Source organism: Loa loa (genome assembly GCF_000183805.2).
Source record: "Loa loa unplaced genomic scaffold supercont3.160, whole genome shotgun sequence".
NCBI classification, from domain to species: Eukaryota; Metazoa; Nematoda; class Chromadorea; order Rhabditida; family Onchocercidae; genus Loa; species Loa loa.
Genome location: NW_018108340.1, coordinates 15180 through 39597, shown reverse-complemented (window position 1 = coordinate 39597; position 24418 = coordinate 15180). Strand labels below are relative to the sequence as shown.

Below are 24418 nucleotides of genomic sequence, written 5' to 3'. Positions count from 1 at the left end.
ACCAAACCCTGGAATTGTTGCCTATTCTGATCACATCCGTAATATTCCAATTAGGATAGATAAATATGAAGATATTATGGTAACAGATCACAGAATTCATATATCAAAAAAATTTTCATATATTTTTGTGAAATATCTGCTTATGCTTGAGCTCAAAATCAACCAGAACAATATGATCAGATCTGAAGTCATTGTAAAAGCTTTATTCGGAATACACGAAAGTCTTTAATGAAGAGTTTTTTGGCATATAATATGAATGCTTTTTGTCTCTTATTAGTATGGAACAGAATTCCGGATTCATATAGCACATTCCTGATATGCCGATCCGCTAAGAGAAAACGTCACTTCGGACAGGATTCAATTACCTAATCCCTCACTTCTAAGTACATTCGGGAAGCAAAATCCTCTCCACTCAATACCCTTCACACAAATCCATTCAATTGTCTCTACTGCCAATGTCTCCCCTCTTACAGAATGTTTACATACATACATACATATACATACACACATATACATACACACATATACATACACACATACACATACATACACACATATACATACAGAGAAGCGCACTTGTCATGACGTATTGAATACGTTTCCAAACAAACATTAAATGGGCAGTGAGATGCATGATGGAGATAGAAGGGATGAAGATTTGAATGTGTAAGAGAGAAAATTAATTTAATTTAGGTGATGAAGTAAATTTGTATACGGTGGATGAGGAGAGAAATGAAGAAGTAACGAGTGGCAGCAGTGGATTTATACAGAGATTAAATTACTAAAGCAATTTGCGCACAGGATGAACGCGGTGTTTTAGGTACGAGGCACTGTTTACTATAAGACTTAAAACTTTTAAATGGATTACAAACTGGGAAGGATCAATTAACGTAGCGATTTTCAACTTAATAGGTATATTTCATGATGAATGGACAGTTATTCTCCTAAACGACCAAATTTTTCTCTTTCAATTTGCCTCTGCTGACATTTTGACCTCTGCGACACATTTCATGGATTAAAAACGGAAATGAAATCAGTTTAAAATGGAAATTTTTAGTATTCTTGGAAATATCTTGCAAATTTTTCTTTGTTTCCACATCAAACTTGAATAATTAAACCATTAGATGAATGAAACAATATCAGCGTAACATAATCATTAAAAACTACTAAACACAAATTAACGCTCAAAGCTAACTCCAAAAACATCGTCACAAGATGAATTCGAAAACATCAGTTCAGTGAATAAAAGAAAGGAAAAAATGTCCACCTGCTATTTGCAGGGTTTATATGTAAATCTTTCACGAATTAGTTTCACGATTATAGGGATTAAGCGCCTTTGTTAACTCATGCTGATAAAACATTCTGTTAGCAGACATCGATGAAACGGCGCCTTGTTAACGCATATTAGTGTAGGGTTCTATGGGTACATTGCTAAACAATGAGCATATGTACAATTCTATGCAGTGATAGTACCCTAATCATATAGAAAAGGGTTTGGATGATTTTTAATCTTATCACGATCCAACATGGCATATGCAAATTAGTACATCACTACACATTCACTCATGATTACTTTTTTTTTATCACGGAACTTTTCGTTCATTCGCGATACTATCCATTTAATTCAATAAATGCTAAATCAAGGTGTACGTCATTCATAGTGTAAGGGTTGATTAATTTGGATTGCATACTGCTTACTTCGATGTCAGAATCTTAACTCTAAAAAGTAGGTGGAAAGAAAAACGCCATATTTCATTCCTGAGCTATCATGAACACTGTCAATTCATGAAAATTGATAAATTTTCCAAACTAGAAAAGGAAAGTGTGATTTTTTATTACCAATGACTCATCGTCATCTGTCTACAAACAAATTCAATCGTTGTTATTGTATATGTGAATTCAACTAGTGATTCATCTCGACATATTACTGGTACATGGTAGAAAATTTCAATGAGTGGATGGATTAAAGTTTTCAAATGGTACAAAAATCTGCTCTTTGGTTAGACTGAATCAATTCAATAGTTTTGAAATATGAAACTAAAATTTCATAAAAACCTTTTTCTTTTCAGCCTTATTCTATCACGTCATACCCTTAATTTACATATTTTGATTTTTGGTTCTTTCTCATCTGAAAAATATTATGTTGTACGAAAGTCTTCGAAAGAGAGAGAGGGAGAGAGAGAAGGAGATGACAGGTGTAATATGTGAAAAAGGATGGCGGAGAATAAGGAGGAGTTTCATTCTGTCCTGATGGACAAGAGGAGGAAGCGGTGGCAGAGGGGGGGGGGGGAGGAGAGGGGAGGGAAGGGAGAATTATCGACTGCATGGAGGCTACATCAGGGGCAGACCAACCTCAACGATGTTCTTACACTATTCCCCCGCGTTCTCCAGTAGATTTTTCATTCATATAGTTGACATTTCAACATATTCAATATATCCATTTGACCTCTCGGCAACCGCACTCTCATCACCTATATGCAGTGCGGCAGCGCGCCCTGTTTATAACTTATCCTTTCAGCTACTGGCCATACTCTATGGATCAATTATAAACTTTCCCTCGGTTTTTTTTCATTTTTTTACTTTTCTAAACGTTTGAAATCCAAATGTTGGCTTTAAATAGGCTTATATTTCTCTCGAACTATCTCTCCTCCAGCTTATTCTTTTCAAAAAATCGACATTTTTATATGACATCTTTGACCTCTGGCGCATATTTATGCGCACGCATACGGGTGAGATCAAAGATCATCAGAAAATCTCGAGGCTAAAATGAGATTCTGTTGGATTCTTTTGTTGTCCTCTTGGTTTAAGCAAACTCGTGTTACCATTAGAAAAGAAGAGATTTCTCTGATCATTAAAGCTCATATTGTGATACGTACTAAAATAGTACGAAGATAGCATACGTGATTCTTAGAAACAGCAAACGGCAATTTTCCAGTTTGATTTTTTTATTCATTCTGCATCCTTAATCCAGATAAAGAGATGCGAATAATGAGGGGAATGGAAGGGAAGAGTTTCTAATGTGTTTGTTAAGTCGAGATGACCTCGCCTTATTGATGACACTGTTTGTCTACTTGTGTGTATGTTTCCTGTGTATAGCACTTCAACGGTTATACCAACATTATCAGAAACGTTATGGGAGAATTCCCTACTGTGCTTCAAATCCTTCCTGCACACCTTTCACGGTAATTCTTGTAATCCGGAATATTTCATAAGGATTGAAAGCTCCTTCATTTTACTTTTAATGATTTCAATTGAAATTACGGGAACTTTTAGAAAACTCTGTGTGGTACTTTTAAATGCTTACTTTTATCTCCTATTTTATTGATTGCAGGATTTTCATTTTAATGAACTGAGATGAAAATTTTCAATTTCTTCTTACCTTCACTCACTGTGCACGCAATATTTGGCTGTATATGTGTTTCCCCTGGCAAAAAAAATAATTGTCTTGCTGACAGGCCATTCACCTTCTGCATTACCTTTTTTAACAAAAAATTCAGGTGTAACTGTGTAAAAAAAAAATTTCCGCTCGATTTTGAAAATTATTTCTGCATTTCCTAAACCGAACCAGAAATGGTTGGTATCATTTTTTTAAATAATTCAAAGCAAAATATTTTGCATTCTTATAGTCAGGTCTTCACTAAAACCTAAAACTAAATATAATTGAAACCATTCGCATGAAAATTTAATCAACCAGTGAGTAAGTCCATTAATAAAAAGCTAATTAATCCAATAATATGTACCAAAAAGAAACTAAAACAGGAAAAAGATTTTTACCTATTACAATATAATGAAGAATTTAGTTTAAAAGATGACTAAAATAACCTCTTTTTTTTGCAATAATCTTCAATTGTTTATTGAAGAAAGCGAAGGATCAGTTACAATTTCCTTCAGTTTTTCTAAACAAACTTTTAGCATGATCTTTGAAATGATAACAGTTCTATACAGCTGACGATTCCTTTTTACCAGTATCAATCTTTGTTCTTTCCTTTTGTTGCATTTCTTTTTCACTTTTCACCTTCAAGTATGGTACTTCACATTCATCTTTCCCACCTACCCGTTATCAATATCATGTTATCATAACTGTTATGCGAGAGTCTTTAATGATTAAATAGGAAATAATTGGTGAAGAAGACAAGAAATAACCATTTTACTTTCCTTCCTAACGGAATATAAATATATCCTTCCATTTAGGAAACTCTTAAAAAGTTGAGAAACGCCCTCCCATTAGCTTTTATCGCCGGTAGATGGATTTTCATATTCTAAGTGTAATAGTAACATCAGAAGTTATTCAGTATGGTTAAATAATTTGAATCATGTTCTTTGGTCACTTTAGGTCTCATTTATGATAGCCATGAATTAAATTTGTGAAATTTCCGTTCTCTTTTATAATAGCCCTTCGCAGATTTTAAATTACAAATGATTTCTCACCTATCACATCTTTGATAAGGTTTAAGTCATGAAATAAATTTTAGAAAAATTGCAATAGTTAATAATGACGTCATTTTATGACTTCTCTATTTTAATAAGGAGCGCAGACTATCTATTTGTTGCTCCTGACAATTGTTGGTTCCTGTGCAGAAGGCGCACTCTAAAAAATCGGTTTGAGATTGGGGACCGTTTTCGAGCAACATGTTGTTACTTCTGGAAGGAGATTTATTCGTAGGTGATAATTCGATGAGAATTTTTTGAATAATTTTTTTTCAATTGTTCCTTTGCTTATCGGTGTGATTTCCACTGTTCCCAAGTGGCACGCTTGGATGTGAAATGAGAATTAGTACCACGGATCATTCATTATCAAAGGGTAGTTGGTTTTCAAGATTGTCTTGAAATAGAATCAAGCATAATTAAGCGTTGTCACTTGCCTGCAAAAAATATACATGGGAAAAAGGTTAGCTAGGGATTTCATTAAATTAATGGCAGAGGTTTCGGTTCATTAATTGTTAGCTTAAATTAATTGATTGGTCGAAGTTCAGTATCAATTACTATTTGATGGATAATGTATCATTTTAAAGCATTAGGAAGTTACCACTTATCCCAACATTTTCAACAAAGGGATCATCATTCTGAAGAAATAGAATCGCTATAGATTTATTTGATTGTATATGGCTTTATTGTTTCTTCTGTTTCTTTATTTGTGAAAGTATTAGACGTTCCAGAAATGATAACATTCATACAGTTCGGTACATTTTCAGGTCTTCCTGCAATGGTTCACGGTTGTGGCAATCGAATGGTGAAATTTTTATTTTTCACTGCAAATTTACTGATCTGTTTATTTGGCGCACTTATTTTTGGCTTCTCATTATGGGCTAATTTGGATGAAGATTTTGCGCTAAAGCTGGAAGAAACGAGAAAAATACATAAAGAAGATTTTAATGTGCTGGCAAGAGTAAGCATATTCAAATTCTTTAGTTTTAAATTCATCCTGGCCTAATTTTTGAGTATAAATTTTTGTACTATTTGCAGTATTTTACGGCTTTAATCATCGTTCAATGATGAAAGAAGACAGCTTTAGATACGTTAGGCCATTGAAATTAGGATATTATTAAATTTTATTTAGGTAAAGACGGGGCGGTTTTGAAAAGGAAAATAGTCATTTTCTTAAGAGGACTTTGAATCATTTCAGTATCAAGCAGCATTTTGGGTATTGGTTGTTATTGGGGCATTCTTGTTTCTCGTTGGTTTCCTCGGCTGTTGTGGTGCAATGTGTGAAAATATCATGTTGTTGACTGCAGTAAGTTTCATATTTGCGTATTACCAAAGAGTTCATATCTCTCACTTAGCCAAAGTTCTATTTGACACGCAGCGTTATGTTGATCAAACAGCCTGCACCTTTAGTTCTTTGTTCAAAATTTCACTTCTTATTCCTTGGTGTTAAAGCTCTTGAGTTCTTGTCTACCCAACAAAATATTTGCAATCAAGATATATCAGTTTCAAAGTTTTCATCCAACTATCTGAAATGAAGCCAAATGAAGAAACCTTAACTGAGTTATACTACTACTACTACTACTAAACTGAGTTATGATGCTTGTCCTAATCCCATCTGAAATCAGTTTTCGCGTAAATCTTATATTCTTCTTAATTATTTACAGAATTTCTTAAATAAATAAGAATTTTCTTTCAGTTTTTCATCATAATACTAATTCTTACAACAATCGAAGTTGGCGCGGTAATATTTGCAATCACTAGCAAGGGCCAATTTAAAAGTGTTTTACATGTAAGTGCTTTCTTTCTTTTAACAATTATTTTTGTTTCAGGAAATAATTTACTTGATCGTAAGGCTTATTTTCTTGAACCTGAACAGACTTTTCGACTTACACTAAGTCCACTTCATCTTCAAAATGCTTTTAGATTTTCACGTGGAAAGAAACCATATAATCATCAAAAAATGATGGAGTTATTACTTTTAAACGAAATACAATATGCGATTAATCAAGTATTCAAAATTTTTAATGGTTATCCGTACTAATAATTATACGTAAAGTGATCTGAAAAACAAATATTTGTTTGCGTCCTCATCAGGCTACTGATGAGACGAAGTCGAAACAGACGTCGTTCGAGTAATAATGACCAGGACAGAAGTTTAAGCTAAAATATGAAAATAAACAATGTACATTGATAGCAGATTCAATTACAGTAAATCGCATATTGGCGAAGCAAATAATTTCAAAGTTTTCCAATTAAATTAGACTTACCCCGGCTAGGGAAATATCAGAAGCGCAATAGAAGTTAGGTTACTTTACTTGATCATTGGTTATCAATTACAGAAAGTATTGTTTCCCAACTACACCACATGATTGAACATCAGCATTGGAACATGTAGGCCATGAAAAAATATAACGTCCAAGCAGTTCGTTTTATCAACTTGCCAATCAAATTAGCTTGAATTGAATGCGAGACTTTCTTTCAGACATATTTGAAATTTTTTAGAATACCCTTACTTTCTTCGCCACGGTAAGATTTGATTACCGGGCATCTGAGTAGTTGCAAGTAATAAATTTTACCAACTAGCAAACTTCGAGTGCTCTTTCGAGCTGTTCTTAAAATTAAAAAATGAGTAAGAAAAGTATAATACCTGCAAATACTAAGCTGATTACCTACCAGATTCATTTCTAACATTTTGGAATTGCAATTCAAAAAGAGATTGACACCTTATCATAGCAAAATCCTGAGTTACTCCAACACTACGCATTGCTTTCTGTGAAATTAATTTCCAGAGTATAAATTCCCTGTAAGTTCAAATAATTCGTCCTGTTATTTGCCAAAAAGTATTTTGCTTTTATCCAAGCTATCCGACATCGAACGCAAGGAAACGGTTTAGTTCCAATACCGTATGCAGTTCAGAATATTTCAGAATTTTATTTTCTCAAAAGGCTCTTGGTGTCAGCCATTCTACCATTGATTTTAGTCCACTTATTAATCAGATCATCGGTGGACATTACTTTTCGTTTTCTTCTTTATTTTACCAGAAATTACTTTTGAAGTCCATATGATTTCAGATTTGAACTACAGTTAGGATTACAAAGTTATAGCAATTCATCAGAAAATCTAATGAGGACGAAGAATTCTCTTATCTGGAGAGGTGATTCTGATAGATTACCGCTTCTCCTTCCGCTATCCCTCCTATCGTACAAAAATTTGTTTATTTCAGAGGCTACTATCAGAAGCTGGTAAAGCAGAAGACAAATACTTGCCGAATTTAAAACCCATCGAAGATCTGTTTTATTGCTGTGGTGCAACGCAAGAAACGATGAACCGGTACATGGAACATGGCTTATGTGAAGGAGAATTGAAGAATAAGGTCCGTTTTCTTGAACATTTTTTGAGTTTCCTGAGAAGATTCTGGACATTCTTGAGCAGAAATCTTCCAGGGTATTTTTGCTAGGCAGAATCTCAGTACAAAGTAGCAGTGATGAAGAAGGGTTGAGCTGGGGATATCGATTCTTTTCCAGCTCTTTCTAAGATTAGATCGTTGTTTTTTAATAAAGTCAGACAAAAATACAGCTTTGACGAAGAAGTTAGATTAAGGATAATATCGAGATCTCTCAATCCTCCTGCCACAAAGTCATATTGATACAACTCAAAATAGCGCTAGTAATATGGTTTCTTTTATAATGGGATATGGAATGGAACAGGGGACTAAATTTCACATTTCTGGTAACGGCATACTAATTGCTGTCAATTTACTTTAATGTTACCTGTGCATGGAAAGAGTTACTTCGTAATGCTGTTTTAAAGTATCTGTTTTCAGCCGGACTGCTTCACGGCAATATCGGATTATTTGGAGTCAACCGGAGAAGCGGTCGTCGTATTTGCATTCTTTTTGCTAATTATCGAGTTGTTTGCTTTAGTTTCCACATGTATACTATGTAAAGCATTCCGTTATGGAAGGCCATACTACTATGCTTAATTTTTTTCACTTTCACTAATTATGTATGCCACTGTTAATCAACTGAACATATATTTAAAACTGTTCCTGTAAATACCATGCCTTTATCCAGAAATTGATCATATTCTGGACACAATAACCTCATTCCAGATTCACTCAGTCTTTTTGCTTTTTTTTGTTGAAACTATTCAGGACCTCAAATGAACATCCACAGCCTTAAAATTCCATTCAAGTCTGGCAATATTGTTTCCTCTCTTGCTATGTATAATATATTGAATTTGTTTACTTTGATCACCTTGAAAATAAATAGATATTATATACTATTCGGTTTTTATGCATTATCAATAACTCTACGATTTCTAATGCCTTCCTTTGAGTAGTAGTTTCCTTGCAGAAAGGAGCCCAACTGATGTGACATGAAAACGCCTCATCTTTTGGAAATAAATTCCACTGCATGTTATTGATCCTGATATTACCCATTAATGGTTCAGAACTTTTTCAACCGCTCCGATAGATGGATGCAATATTCAATAAGGAAACAAACAAAGAATACTGAGTTATTACGAAAATAGTCATTCTTGACAGATGATCCGTAGCCTTACATGTTTGTCGATGGTCACAGTCGGCAGCTGTATATGGTCAAGGATATTACTAAACCAGTGCAGTTTAGCCAGTGAATAGATCAAGCTTTATATGTGGACGGTTGGCAATATGAATTTCTTTCAGTGAACTCATTAGTTTACATGGACTTATGATGAAACACTCAACCAATGAACAATACCTTAGCAACAGCAGTAGTGTTTGTCAACTGAATTACTCAACCATCACCAAAATTAATGTAAAAGGTGGTGAAAAAAGGTATGTTCATATAATTCAAAAGTGTCTACCTATTTTACACGGGAACTATCTCATCTAAATTATCGTAATAAGTTGAGCAATTTAATTGTTGTCTGGTACGATAATGATAGTATTCAAATCGAACAAGATTTCGGTAATTTAAGCTCGTGAAACGAGGAGCAATCTTCCTTAACTTCATGCTTATTCGGCAAGCACATTTGCATCAGGTTAAAAATATTTGAAATACGGCACTTGAAGTCTTAAACAATCATTGTTATTTTTTTAACAGGATCTGAGCAGTGGTGCACCTGAATATCAGGAAGAATGAGCTTCTTGGTTTTATTATTTCTGGCCATTGTAGCAGGCCTTGCAGCAGCTTATTATACAGGTCATCTGGACACATATATTGCTGAAGCTCAACGGAAAATGAAACATTAATAGAAGATAGTATTAATAGAAGACAGTACCTGCTTATATGTGATTTCAAATTTAACAAAGTGCTGTAACTAACTAATCAGAAGTATTTCCATATTTATACGCATGAAACTGATTGATACAATTGAAACTTTAATATGTATTGCTTGTAACAATAATCTTGAGCTTATTATGGAATAAATGTAGTACATCTTGATCCTTGAATGCATGAAATTTGGTCCTCTGATGTTACATGGATCAGAATAAAGAAGTACAGAGATATGCCATCGCAATCTTATCAACTGCTACATTCATCTGTACACTTGTAATGCTAGAGAAGCATGCACGCAAACTGCAACATGATAGAGCTGTGACATATGCATGCAAATGCACATTTGGATAAGTTTCCAACCGTCAACAAAGTAAAAATAACGTAAGGGAAGTATAAAAATCATTTCAATGCTAACATTTGAAAAAGTTCCTTCAGCTAAGTGACCACACTTCAAATTAGCTCGATATTCCTTCGATACATCTCGATAGCAAGATTGATAATAGTGTTATTATTGGACTAGAAATATGCCTAGGATCGAGAACTCAGGCTGAATAAATAAACTACTTCGATCATCAGTTAAACTTTCCATGATTTTCTTTCTAGGAAATGATGCAAACATAACTTAGCTATTGTATAATACCAGATCTTCTTTTAAAGGATCAATAATACTTTCTATAACGATCAGTGTATATGGGAATTGAATCCGGTAATAGTTAAACTATCTGGAGATTTGAGTAGACATCTAGCCAGTTTCAAATAGAAAGAAATGACCACTTTCAGATGCTGATATGAACTTCTTGGAGAAGGGACGCAATGCTCAACAAACACTTCCTTTTATCGGTTTATGTAGCTCAAATCATGGGACGATTTCTTTCAAACAATGATTGCTCTAAATACAAACAATCCTTTGTAGTAAATAATCATTGATCCGAACATTGCAACATTCTCAACAAAACTGATAATGAATCCATTTGGTCAATGATCATACCATATAAAAAACGTAAACGTTGAACTTTCTCTCTCTCTCTCTCTCTTTCTCACTCATTCATATATTACATCAATATAACCTTTTAATTTCATTTAATTTTTATTAAAATATGGTCTCTATGAAAGTTTATTTGATGAGTAAGCAGGCAATACAATGGGAATGAATGCATTGTTATTGTTATCAGAAGAAATTTCGTCCCTGCTAATAATTATTCTTATCCAATTGGGTTGCTCTGAAAAATTGAAAGAATAAAATTTCCCTGATATCATGAAAGATTGTAGAATGGTAGGATTTGTTGAAAAAAATTAAAGTCGTACCCACGTGATCGTGTTACTGGACCAGATCGAGATGTTCTAAGCACTGCTTTTATTTTTTATTTCTATCTTTCGGGTTAAATCCAGCAGTATTTTTCTTGACCTTGGCAGTTGAGAGTGATTTAGTTGCAGGAGGGACTGAGGTCACAACAGCGGATTTACGTGTTTGGTATGATTTCGGCAGGCGTCGTGTATCAAAAAGTTGCGAAGTAGAGATCGGAAATGATGGTGATGGAGTTAGTTCGTCCTCATAGTCTTCACAGGCTGTCCTGAATTCAAGTTAAGAAAAATTCCAGGATTTTAAAAGCTTCTCAAAGCTGGCTAGAAGAGTCGGACGCACATAAAGTGGAAAGGAGTACGACGACGATCGTAAGATCGATGATGCCGATTGTAATCGTAAAGTTCTTCATCGTAGTCGTCTTCTGAGAAACTATCCTCATCACTGTTATCCGAATCATACACCTCGTCATCCGAATAATGGTTGTAATGGTCCTTCTGCAAGTTCAGGTCTGATACAAAGCGCAAAGGTCAATAGTAAGACCTACAAAAAAAATTTTTTCGGTAACACGGTCAGAAATGCCTGCGTCAGAAATGCCTGCGTACCATAGCAAGAGCTTTGGCTCGACGTGATAGCAACGGAGCGACACTACCGAGGCGGATTCTCCCCCCCTGAACGCTTTGAATTTCTGGTGAAACTCCACGGCGTGCTGCATGTGAATATCCGGCTCGAGCTGGTTTACTCAATCCCACGTCTCGTATCTTATGCTTCGTTCCATTTATCAGTTCAACTTGTCGGCCCCTCTTCGGCATTTATCCCGCGATTGTCACACACGAGTGAGCTGAACCACTAACCCTACGAAAATCGGTTGGGGACACCAGTTAATTTCTAGTCAATGGTTGTGTTTCTCCGTCTGTTATAACATATAAATATTTATATAATCAGAAAATTTGCATATTTCAAAAAGTTACCCAAATATAACAGACTAATGCAAATAAAATAATTTCTTTCATTCCATGATAAATAAGCTTAAAAGATTTAAAAATTGGCATGAATGAAGAAGCGATGTATGAATTTCTTCTTGATAACAATCAGACAAATGCATTTTCTAAAGTTGCAAAAGATCATAAACAAACTTTGATATAAAACTTAGTTTTTTGAACTCTACTGCAAACTTCTCTATTTCCGATAAAAAATTAAGCCTAGTTCTCATTACTTTTCATTTTTAGCAATTACTGCAAAAGTTCGTATCAATCCCAGAAAATATGATGAGGAAACTATTGGGAAAAAAAAAACTTTTCCTAATTCCAATCAAAACCTCAGATACTTTGAAACGGTAAAAGTTGAGGTTCAAGAACTTGAGGCTACTTTTTTAATTTAGAAAAATAAAATAGTATTTAATATTTAAAAAAATAGTATTTAAAATTTAGAAAAATAAAATAGTATTTAATACACTATTTTATATAATATACTAATATATATACTAATATGTCATATACTAATATGACATATACTAATATGTCATGCATAAATCAATCCACTGAGTCATTCATAATTGCCTAAAAGTTATGTCCCTTTCGATTTATTTTATGATTAATTATCGGAGAAATTAATTAGAAAAATTAGTATTACGCGCAATAAGCATAAAACGAATAGAAATAGTTGAAGTAATACAAAAAAAAACGACATGGATTTAAGTTGATTTAGGGAAAATCTTTTCAATGAGTAAAGTAAGCAAAAAATCATAATTTCGATCTGAAATTTGAAAAACTTGAAGTTCTCATCATAATCTTGTAGATGTTAATATTAATTCATAGCTTTACAGCTTTGTATGATTCAAATCCTAATGGAAACAAAATGTTGCAATCTATGTGTAAAATCGCTAGGTTTGTCCTTTACTTGGCGGAAATGTCACAACAGAAAAATATAAGTGAGCAGTAAATAGCGCAAACACCAGACTTTTTCACCCACTCAAATGAATTGCACAGGTAAAGACCCGTGACAGAAACAAAAGTCTGTGACAACCATTTCGCAATGAACTAAGGCTAGTCACGATGTTACTAATGTACCTGATTATTATATAACGATAATAAATGCTGTTATAATTAAGAAATACCAAAAAATTACATTTATCTCATTTCTTTCTCTATCCACTCCAGCAATCCCGAATCTGGTTACAGGGAAATAAGGGCGTAGTCACTCTTTTAAATTCAGTTTTCAACCAAACATCATCGATATGTAAGATGATCAATTACTAAAAGGATATTTTGTTCCTGACCTATATTCTTATTCAGTAGTACCACTGATGGCATCGATTGGATTCTGAATTTCTATTTCGATTTTTAATTCCTAAAATCTCAGAGGAAGTCAGGAAAACGAAAATCCGTTCCACTGAAACGATTGCGCTTTTGCTTCTATTTAGAGCAATTATGATGAGATGAACTGCAAAGAAAGGAATTTGTCACAATTTATTTGACAGATATGATATTGTCCGTTTTAAATAATTTCAAATACACTTATATTAAATCATTTTTCATCATAACATATACATTGTGAAAATCACAGATCACTCATGTATTAGCAAATATTTTTCATCTGATGCAGCATAATGTATTACTGTTTAAATTTTGAAAAATATTGATCCAAATAGCCAAGATGATAAGCCACAGCAAATCCAACTAATCCCAAAATGAATAAAATGCAAAGTGCACTCATCCTCCAAATACTGGCTTTCCTCCTTTGGCTTCACACTAATTAGTGAAATCTTCAACAGTTAATCGTATTAACGACAAATAATTTACAATGATAAATGGAACTTTACTTCTACTCCTTTTATAGACGCTATTTTCAATAGCGATTCCTATGCAAATTGAAGTTTAACTGTTTCCATTTTTGCAAATTGCTTAAATGCGGATGTAAACTGAATACTACCGACTGTTTGGTTACTACTTCAGAAAAAGGATGATTATATTCATTAGGCCTGGCTGAAGGGCTCTTAATTGATAGGAGAAATCTATCTCCCTTCCTAATAACCTGACAGATAAAGGGTAACGAAGTTACTCTTAATTTGTATGACATATTTGCTTGAACCTCAAATACTTCCAGGTACTATCTTCTATGTGATAAGATTGAAAGATGGGAGTAAAGCTCTAATATCCCTTTCCGCAATATACATTTAATTAAAAACTTGATATCCTGAAATCTAAATTTGATTTTGTAATAACTTGTCGCATCCATCGTTCATTTGTTTTTAGAAATTGCTATTTTTATGGCGAATCATTTAATTTACTTATCTAATTATGCAAAACTCACATTTCAGCAACTTTCATTCATTTATACTTTAAATTTCTTATAACTCCTTGAATAATGATGGAAATTTGATTCTCGTCATTGTTTTCAGTATTTTTTGCAGCGATCGGTTGCTTCATATTAGTACAAGAAGAAAGGCAAAAATGATTTGGTGTTGTAATCAAAGTAATCGGTAAGCGGTATTGTTAAATGAGATTGTTCAGAGTTAAAATCCTGATCCTAATTCATGTGGGTTTTCATGCCCGACAAATTCTTCTGCTGAACAAATTTGGAATTAATCTGGCTAGCTTAATTTGGAAACACTAAAAATAAATGGTTAGAATAGGGAATAGGATAATAGAATACATTTTCCAGCAAAAAAATTCTCCAGTAAATGCAGGAAATTGAAGAAAAACCACAGTCACAGATAGAATGATTAGGACAGAACGGTTCACAATGTCATGAGCAATAGATGGATTTGAAAGCAATGATTTAATGGTTAACAAATGAGCTTCCATTGAAGAAGGCGCAAATGACAAAAAGCTATTATGATCCATTGAATGGTAGTGGATGGATGGCGTTATTGTACTTTATTAATAAACATGAAAATTAACGAGAAATTGCAGGAAAGCTAAACAGAAAGTAGAATTGATCATTGTCGCTGTCATCATTGTATTCGTCGAGAGTTTCATCAGGAATCAGGGTTAAAGTTTATCTAACTTCAGAAGAAAGTCAACTGGGAGAACAGTCATTTCGTGAAAGACAACATCAAATCTTCCTTCCACTAATCAATCTTTTGACAGTAGAGCTTGACAGGGCATGTATGTGAGCAGCGCAATAGGTATTTTCTACAGCTTAAATTAACCAAAATAGTCAAAACAGGCCACTAATAGTTGCTTCAAATCATCGCATTTATCTTAATGTTTATAGCATACAAAAGTTCGATACAATCCCACTCACCGTTTAATTTTGCTAATTCACAACTTTCACAACAGCTATTCTAGCGGCCGGCATATCCACTGAATCAACAACAACTGCTGTTGTTCGCATTTCTAGTACAGTAATTACGAGGATTACCGATCCCACTGAACAACCAATAGAAACAACAACAACAATAACGGAAACAACGGAGACAACAACGACACATGTAACAACAACAACAACAATGGCTATTACTCATATTCCTGATACTACGACGGTGATCACCAAACCAACAACAACAATTACTTCCACCACGATTTCCATCTCCCAAATGTTGCAAGAAACAAAATCAACCAGATTAGGAACAGAAATTACTTCCGCTACAGCTACTACCATTCCTAAGATGTTACAAGAAACAGTACAATCAACCGAACTAGGTTAATTCCCTCAACAGATATCCCGTTAACAGTACAATTACAAGTGCTACATTATCAGTGTAGTGATATTAAATTATTTTTTTAGAAGTCTCTTTAACTTTTCAAGTATCCAATACGGATAATCAAAGTAACCCTTCCTCGCGTCTTATAGAAATACAAATATAAAATACTCATGCATATATTAGGTCCAGTGTTGAATAACGTGGTAAATATTTAATCAGTGGACGTCTGCAAGAAATTAACCATTTGAAGCTACCAGAATTCACCTGTTCTAGAAGCCTAAGCATAGTATTATGAGGATTCCGTTGAGATTTGCTTTCAGGAGATTTTGTGTTCAGTAAATTTTAATGATTCTGCAGGTTCTGAAATTAGCATACCCTCAGTTTCATCTGTTCAGCAATCTATGATACCTATCAGATCTACAGATACAAGTAATATTTTGTTTGTAAATTTCTACATAACAATAGCTTAAATGAGGTGGAGATTGAAACTGTAAATAATGAAATTTGAAGTTAGCAATTTAAAGATTTGAAAGCTCATCAAAAATTAGTTGGCCACTGTGCATATTGCATAAATAATATTGGTAATAATGAAAAATATATGACATTATGTTTACAAAATAATCGATATTAGTGATTTCGATATGTTTATGGATCAAATTTAGTTCATTTTTTTCCATTTATAGTGCATCTCTCACTTTTAATCATAAATAAAACCAGAAACTTTAGAAGAACCACGATCGGCATTCGTGTTAGTGTTACTTGGGGTAAGTGCTTCTGTCATGACTATATCATTAACGTTTATATTAATGATCAAATTTGGTGTCATCTTTCAACAGCCCGAGCATTCATCACTACGACAAGGACAAATTGATGAAGCATTGTGAATTCAAGAAAATTTTACAAATTTGTTCTTCATCAGTATGGGATTTTCATAAATGCATACATTTCTCTTTACTTTTAATAACTTATTCAAGTCATCTTTTTATTTCTTGTAATAAATTATTTGATTTATAACTTAGTTGTTGAAGCGCCTGGACATCACATTTGGTTACCATATTTATGCCATTGTCCGAATATATCTTTCCAGGAATATAAAAATACCATCTCTTCTCTTTCGATTGCTACTTACCACTTTTGCATAGCTATTAATATCTTTTCAACAGGTGGTAGGAGGTTATTTTGTTTCTGCCTATTTATGATAAATTTAATAATGACATAATGGCATGACTTAACTGATGTTAGGTGTGTTTTCATTGCACTAAAATTGTGAACACTTAGTGCGACGTGAAATCTTAAATGAATCGATGCATCGTTGAAGTTTCGAGATGCGATAATAAAACAAATCATCATCATTGACAATTGTTGTGCACCAATCTTTAAGCACCAATTTTTTTACAAAATGATGAAAAACAGCCATCATTTTGGATTTGTTCAAGTTGGAAGAGCTTGACAGTTATTGTATTTATATTACAGTTTCCAAACAGTTATTATACTTATGTTACAGTTTCCGAACAGTTATTGTATTTATGTTACAGTTTCCGAATAGTTATTGTGTTTATGTTACTATGTTTGTATTTATATATTTATATTTTATATTTATATTTTTTATTTATATATTTTTTGCATTTATATTTTTATGTTTATATTTATATTATTTATGTTTAGTTTCCGAACTTTTTGTTGCTCTGAACAAACAGCATTTTCTGATTTTTATACGATAATATAAATAATTTTTACCCAAAATTGACTGAATTAATAAACAAAGAATTGAAAGATAATAGGAAAAGAATAATTATACAACAACAAATGACTACGTGAATAAACAAATTGAAAACACTGGGCGCATAAAATTTTACAGTATACAATAGAGAAATTCACTCAAAACATTATTCTGCCGATTCAATTAAAGGTAATTAACTATTTAGACAATTATGTAGTGAATATCCAATTTAAGAGATGGCGTTGCACAATGCTTAACTTACGATGACATTTAAGCATTAGCTATAGATATAATTTAAACATATAACTAAAACAATTCAGCGATGCTAATAATGAGAAAGGAGAAGAAGCGTCAAATGTGAACGGGTGAGGTTGAAATAAAGAAATTTTTGCAACTTTGATATTACGTTGTGCAAATTTCCAAGAAATAAATTATGATTTCCACTTTATGATCCACAAGCATACAATATAATGCAGAAGTAAATCGTGGATTTGTGGTAAGTGAATTTGAAAATTCCAAAACTGAAAAAAAATGTTTGGATCTCTGCTTCAGTCCGCGATACCTACCAAAGAGTTTTCTCAGCGATTACTAAGAGAAATACAGGAAATTGCGGCGCCCTCTAAAACTCTGTTTACTGACGAAAAAAAGATTTACGAAAAACTTCTACCGATTGCAAAATTCAATTTGGTCCATCAGTTCTGCTGTAAATATTTTGGAGGAGATAAATCAAAAATGGTTGAATAGAAAAGGGAAGAACAAATATATGTTCAACTAGAGACGGAAAAGAAAGAGATGGAAACGGTTTTGCTGTGTACCTAAATTGGAATTGATAAAATTCTTTGGCAAACCTCTAATTTGGCTTGTCCTCCTTCTATGCAAATTTTCAAGTTGCTATGGATAATCAAAATATTCCTGCAATACAAAAATTGTCCTTTGTATTGGATGTTTGACTGAAAGAGCTATGGGATATGGGAGCTATGGCAGCTATTTTTAGGTATACTATTACTCCTGAAAATTATCCAGTGATAGTGAATGTACTCAAACAAGAATTTAGAGATCCAAGAGCAATCCACCGGCAATTGTAATATAAAAAAGACTACCTATAGCCGAAAAAAGTGAGGATCTCCGATCAATCGTTGAAAACTTGAAAAGGATTCTACACCAACTGGAAACAGTGAATGAAAATTTGGACCATCCAAAAATTGAAATATAAATTGAGTCGAAACTGCCATGATGGATTTTGCATGAGATCCACCAAAATTAAAAAAAAGACAATTCATGATTTGTAACAAAACTGAGGAAACATAGTAAGAAGAAATGAAGCTATGAATCGACTGTAAAAGGTGGTACTGCTGAAATCGCAAGAATAAGTCAGTAATTCCTTTATTGTAAATTTGATACCAGTGGGTTTATATGTTACATATTGTGAATTTACTGTCGCGAATTCCGAATTCGCGAAACTCCAACTAAATTCCAAATAAACAAATAATCAAATAAATACCTCATTACTAATTCTACATTCCTTAGATTTATTTCCCATCTTTGTATTGTTAGCTAAATTCACATCCTTGTGTTCACATCCTACAAATGCTTAATGAAAACCACTCCCACTTCCGAATATATATAAACCATATTGCATTAATAAAAGGAGGAAGGATCGATAAACTTTCTACAATCTGGTACGTTTATCAACATAATTCAGTTCAACTCAACCAGACTTGCCGGACTCAAGGAACTGTTCAATCAATCCAACGGATCGTCAATTCGGAACAAATTTGAGGTGGTGATTCTAAGCTCTTAACGGACCTCTCAATAATTCTACAAAAAAAATTCACGACATTTACTGTATAATGTAAAATGTAAGCTAAAATTGTGCATCGGTTATGTTCCTATGCACTAATTAAGAGCTCCACTCCAGAATATGCCAACAAAGGCGCTAATTCTTCTAATCTCAGAACTGTACCATGATCCTTCTTACTTGAAGAAGCGCAGAGGTCTGAGTACCAAAAGGATTTTAAAAATGTATTTCAACTAGACTGGTTGAATAGACAATGTCGGGCGTCATTGGTCTCCTTTTCATACTTTTTTTCTCCATATCGTCATTTTTTTTCATACTATCAGTACGAGAAAAAAGATGTGACAATAATTGGTTCGAAGAATAATAGGCAAGAAATGATGACAGTTTTTCTGGATGCAGGATCACAATTATCCTTTATCACTAAGGAAGTATATAAGCAATTGGAACTGAAAAGAGAGCAAAATATTTGAGAATAAAAGGTTTCGTACAGTTAAAGAATATCAAACAATAACAGTGTCGCTCAATATCCAATTAAAAAAATGAAAAGCATAATTGATGAAAGTGACAACAGTGACACTTACATAGAATTGATAACCAGGAGAAGTAATTGGTAAAAAATACGGAAATCGACTGGATGGAATTCCATAAAAAAATGAGAAAAACCAACGAAACAGATTATTTCTGACAGGACAGTTCTGATTGGAGTGCGAGCTCTTCTTGTCAAAAAGCGCAGAACCGTTTCCACTCCTTCCTTTTGTGTCCCCAGCATTATTGACATATCTCTACTTTTCCCATTATATTAATGAAGCCATACTCATCAACTACAATTTGAATATACGTTTATTTCCTTTTCTTTTGTTTTTCATCAGATGATTGTTTTGATTAATTCCAGCCATTTTTAATTTATTTTTTTCCAAAGTGATGAGAAGTGATGGATCGAATTGAATATTGCAATCGGTAGGGAAGTTTTTCGTAATAAACCCATTTTTCTTCAGTAAACAGAGTTTCAGGCGGTTCACAATTTCCGGCAGTTCTTCCAATAGTCATTTCAAACATCTTTTGATAACATCCTTTTGATTTCAGACATTTTTCTTCAACTTCAAAACTTTCAAATTTACTTGCCGTAAATCTACTATTCTCGTTCGTTCCCGCACAAGAGAAAATTGTAATTTTTCCGTTGGAAATTTGTACAACTTAACACCAGAGTTTGAGAATTTTCTTCATTTCCACCTCAAAGTTAGGTAATTAAACCATTGAAAAACCAAACCAAAGAGAGTAATTAAACCATTGGATGAAAAAAATGTTGACGTCGCATAATCACTCAGAATTAAAACATAAATTAAACTCTAAAACGTCACCCTAAGATAAACTCTCAGAACCCAAACAAAAAAACAAAAAAAAAAAATAGTCTTCCTCTATATAAGTCTATCCTTCACAAATGTGATTTTATGATTATAAGAATTAGCACGTTTGTTAGCATAGTTGAGCATATTACTAAAGCATATTGCAAACCAATAAGCACATATACAATAATTCTATGTACACCGAATAGTACCTTCTGTAAATAGGAAAGAAATTATAATTTTCAAACTTTATATTACGATCCAACTTGGCAAATTAAAATTGATACAAAACAATACAGTCATTTATGAACGTTTATTTATTTTTTTTTAGTCATACAATTATTTCGTGTTTATTCGAGAGGATGGATGAGAAAAGTAAATCACGGGATTAACAATATTTGTATTTTGTTAAAAATTTATCTGTCAAAAATCTTTTTATAATAGAATGTTTAAACAATCAATGAATATTTATTCAGTAAATGATTTTATACATAAAAATTTGAAAATGAAACTTTAGTTTTTTCCCAAATTTACATCATTGTGGAATGTATTCAAATTGATCATTTAAGATTAGAAAAAGTGTATTCTTTGAATTTTTTAAATGGATTACTTGAAATTGTTGATCAAACATACTTGTCCTCTAATTCTATCATTATTAAATATTTTCCATTATGTTAACATTTTATTTGTTGTTAGCTTTTTCAATCTTCTACTTTTTTTATTTTTTAATTTTTTTTTGTTTGTACAACAATAACACATAACAATCTTATAGGATTGAAAGTATCAAAATATCTAAAATAAAATGGTTTAATTTATTTCTAAATTTTATTTCAGCTGAACTAATTTCATTTAAAGTCACCCCTATTCAAATGAAATTATGAAACACATATGTCTTTTAACGTCATATTTTTGAATTCACTCAATCCCATTCATTTTATTTAAATTTAAATGTGATTAAGATTATATTTTCCCTAAGTATTTTTTGCATATTTCCGAAAATATGCGTATAAATCACTTGCACTGGCATAAAAATTTGATTTTCAAGTGACCTAATCATTGTTTTCGATTTGTTAACTTCAAGGTGTTTACATTTTCTTTATCCTCATTAATCTGGTTACTTTGTCACGGCACGACTTTGTGTCCACCAGAAACATCCATTCAACAGTTTCTAACGCTTGTCGGTGTTTAACGAACGTGAAACATCATGACAGGTAAATCAAACACTAAAATGATGATCATGGCCGTAACAACGATAATAACAACCTTTGGTGCGTACAAAATGGGTTTGATGAATTGGATGTTCAAAAAAGATGACAAATGTAAAATAAGTGGCGGCAATAAGTAGGAATTTCAAAATTTCGTCCATAAATTCTTCAAAACTGATAATTTTCAAATGGAAACAAATCGATTACAGCATTAACAATATCGCTTTGAAGTTTATAAGTGATTATGCTTTGATTATTGACACTTTTTAAATGGCCATGTATAAAACGTTTTTGGAAAGTTGAAATGCAGTGTTGCAAAGTTTAAAATTTGCATTGAACGGGATATTGTTCAGTATGATTTGTTAAAGAAGTTAGGAATTTAGACCACTTTTTTCGGCTTCTATATCTCATATCACAGATTTGTTTTACCCTGACCTCTTAAATATAAGTGAAATAAAACAATAAGAACATTTAGATCAGACATAATCTCTTCACTTTCCTCAAATAAAAGAATATTACAAATTGAATGATATTTGAATGAATTTAGAAAAATATAAACAACACTTTTCAATTGAAATTGTTACCAAAAAAAAGGATACATTTTGTAAAAACCAAATGTTCAGTAAGCATTCCTTCAGTATAGTCTTCATTATAAAACTGAAATTAAAGAATAATTCACAGTTACATACGTATCAGTTACATCTATACGTGCACACATACATGCACATACACGTACACACACATACAACACATACATACGTATACACACATCAAGGAATGTACTAAAGCCTCTTCTCCATTGCTTTAATCATTGGCTAGAATTGAAAGTGTTGTCATTTCAATTGACTCATCAATTGGTTTTTCCACCTTAATCAACTGTCGTAAAGTTGGGGTTGTATTCTTCAAAGTAACATTTAAAGTAGTATTGCATTCTTCAACCGAAAGATCTGAAGTCACTTCATTTAGTGCTGTACTTTCCACTTCTGTTGGGATCAAATTTATTATCACTGATTTATCCTCCGAACTGACAGCGACATTTGTTGGCATCGCATTTGTTATCACTGATTTGTCCTCTGCACTGACAGCAACATTTGTTGATAGGGCATTTGTTATCACTGATTTATCTTCCGCACTGACAGCGACATTTGTTAGCATCGCATTTGTTATTACTAATTTGTCCTCTTCGTTAACAATAACATTTGTTGGCATCGCATTTGTTATTACTAATTTGTCCTCTTCGTTAACAATAACATTTGTTGGGATCGCATTTGTTATTACTAATTTGTCCTCTTCGTTGACAATGACATTTGTTGGCATCGCATTTGTTATCACTGATTTGTCCTCTGCACTGACAGCAACATTTGTTGGCATAGGATTTGCTGTTACTAATTTGTCCTCTTCATTAACAATGACATTTATTGGCATCGAATTTGTTGTTACTAATTTGTCCTCTTCATTAACAATGACATTTATTGGCATCGAATTTGTTATCACTGATCTGTCCTCTGCATTGACAGCGACAGTATCAAACATAGTTTCTGAAAATCGATTGCAGCAGAAACAGTAACAATAAACATGTAGCAGAAAGGCCTCTGTGACCCATCCAATATAGAAATAACATATTCACGATAACATGACTGAAATATTATTCGGAAATGAGCTGAAGTTCGAAATCAACCATATAACTATATGATGAATATATTGAAATACGTGACAAGATTGATTCAGCTTTGGGGTCATTACCTGATTGTATGGTGCTGCTTGACTGAGTGTTGCCACCTGATTCCTTGGGGTCAGTAATTGTGATATCGCGTCTTCGACCTACACCACTAGAAATGCCACCACTAAATACTTCCTTGCAGTAACCTAGTTCTGCACTCCATTTCCCGTCCAAACAAATAGCAGATGACGGTCCGATTGGTAGTTGACCTACAGGACAATGCAGCATCGCAAATGTGCCAGATGGATATTTGTCGAAGGTTTCTGGCTGCAAAAAGCAAAACTAAGAAAACTATTTTCTGAAATGATATTAAATAAAGGTATTACATGCGTTCATGAAGTTCTAAGTTGACAAATCCGGTCCCATGTGGATCGAAATAAATCCCTACTGATTTTTTTAGTCTGAATACAAAAGACTCGTTGAGATCTGGATGTGCAAATAAGCACTACTGATTTATACAAATGCATGCAATTCATGCAATTATTAGCAGGGAAATACAGATACGCATGCAAAAGAAGAATATGCAAATCAAGACATCTCTACATATTTGGAACTTTTTTCTTCGAAAATAAGTAGGAGGACTTTAAAAGTATAAATTACCAGTAACTTTCTACGATACCATGTTTTCCCTCATCTTCATTGTCTTATGCATATACATAGGTTAAAAAGGTTTTCCGACTGTCGCGAATTCCGATTCGCGAGATTCCAACCATACAAATATATAATCAAATAAATTTCTTATTGTAAATGAATATATCCAATGTTATGACTCATTTAATTAATTCTACATTCCTTAGATTTATTTCTATGTTTTTCCGGTCTTTATCTCAGTTCAAATCTTTGTATTCATGTCCAACAGGAAATGCCTTTGCTAGTAATCGTTTCAAATTATTTATCTCAATTCCCAGCTTTGTCCGGACGCATCTTTATTTTAAGGACAAAGAATGTCCAATCTGCATGCTAATCCTCCCTCTGTTCTTGTCACAATGCTTATT

General features: G+C 33.0%; 4 protein-coding genes across 4 annotated transcripts; 2 read left to right on the top strand and 2 right to left on the bottom strand.

Moving 5' to 3' along the window:
• Window positions 1-5184: 5184 nt before the first annotated feature.
• On the top strand, window positions 5185-8682 carry LOAG_00589 (hypothetical protein). Its single transcript, XM_003136129.2, has 5 exons — window positions 5185-5386; window positions 5624-5731; window positions 6122-6214; window positions 7649-7798; window positions 8249-8682. The coding sequence occupies exons 1-5, from the start codon at window positions 5204-5206 to the stop codon at window positions 8405-8407; spliced, it is 693 nt and encodes a 230-aa protein (XP_003136177.1). The 5' UTR covers window positions 5185-5203; the 3' UTR covers window positions 8408-8682.
• A 2361-nt stretch (window positions 8683-11043) lies between these two features.
• Window positions 11044-11801, bottom strand: LOAG_00588 (hypothetical protein; the record flags this gene model as incomplete). The annotated part of the gene is made up of 3 exons (XM_003136128.1): window positions 11044-11260; window positions 11332-11486; window positions 11595-11801. The coding sequence occupies 3 exons, from the start codon at window positions 11799-11801 to the stop codon at window positions 11044-11046; spliced, it is 579 nt and encodes a 192-aa protein (XP_003136176.1).
• Window positions 11802-15096: 3295 nt separating this feature from the next.
• On the top strand, window positions 15097-15640 carry LOAG_00587 (hypothetical protein; the record flags this gene model as incomplete). The annotated part of the gene is made up of 2 exons (XM_003136127.1): window positions 15097-15118; window positions 15282-15640. 2 exons carry the CDS (start codon window positions 15097-15099, stop codon window positions 15638-15640), a joined length of 381 nt encoding a protein of 126 aa, XP_003136175.1.
• Window positions 15641-22507: 6867 nt separating this feature from the next.
• LOAG_00586 (hypothetical protein) lies at window positions 22508-23651 on the bottom strand (the record flags this gene model as incomplete). Its single annotated transcript, XM_003136126.1, has 2 exons — window positions 22508-23241; window positions 23447-23651. The coding sequence occupies 2 exons, from the start codon at window positions 23649-23651 to the stop codon at window positions 22508-22510; spliced, it is 939 nt and encodes a 312-aa protein (XP_003136174.1).
• Window positions 23652-24418: the final 767 nt, after the last annotated feature.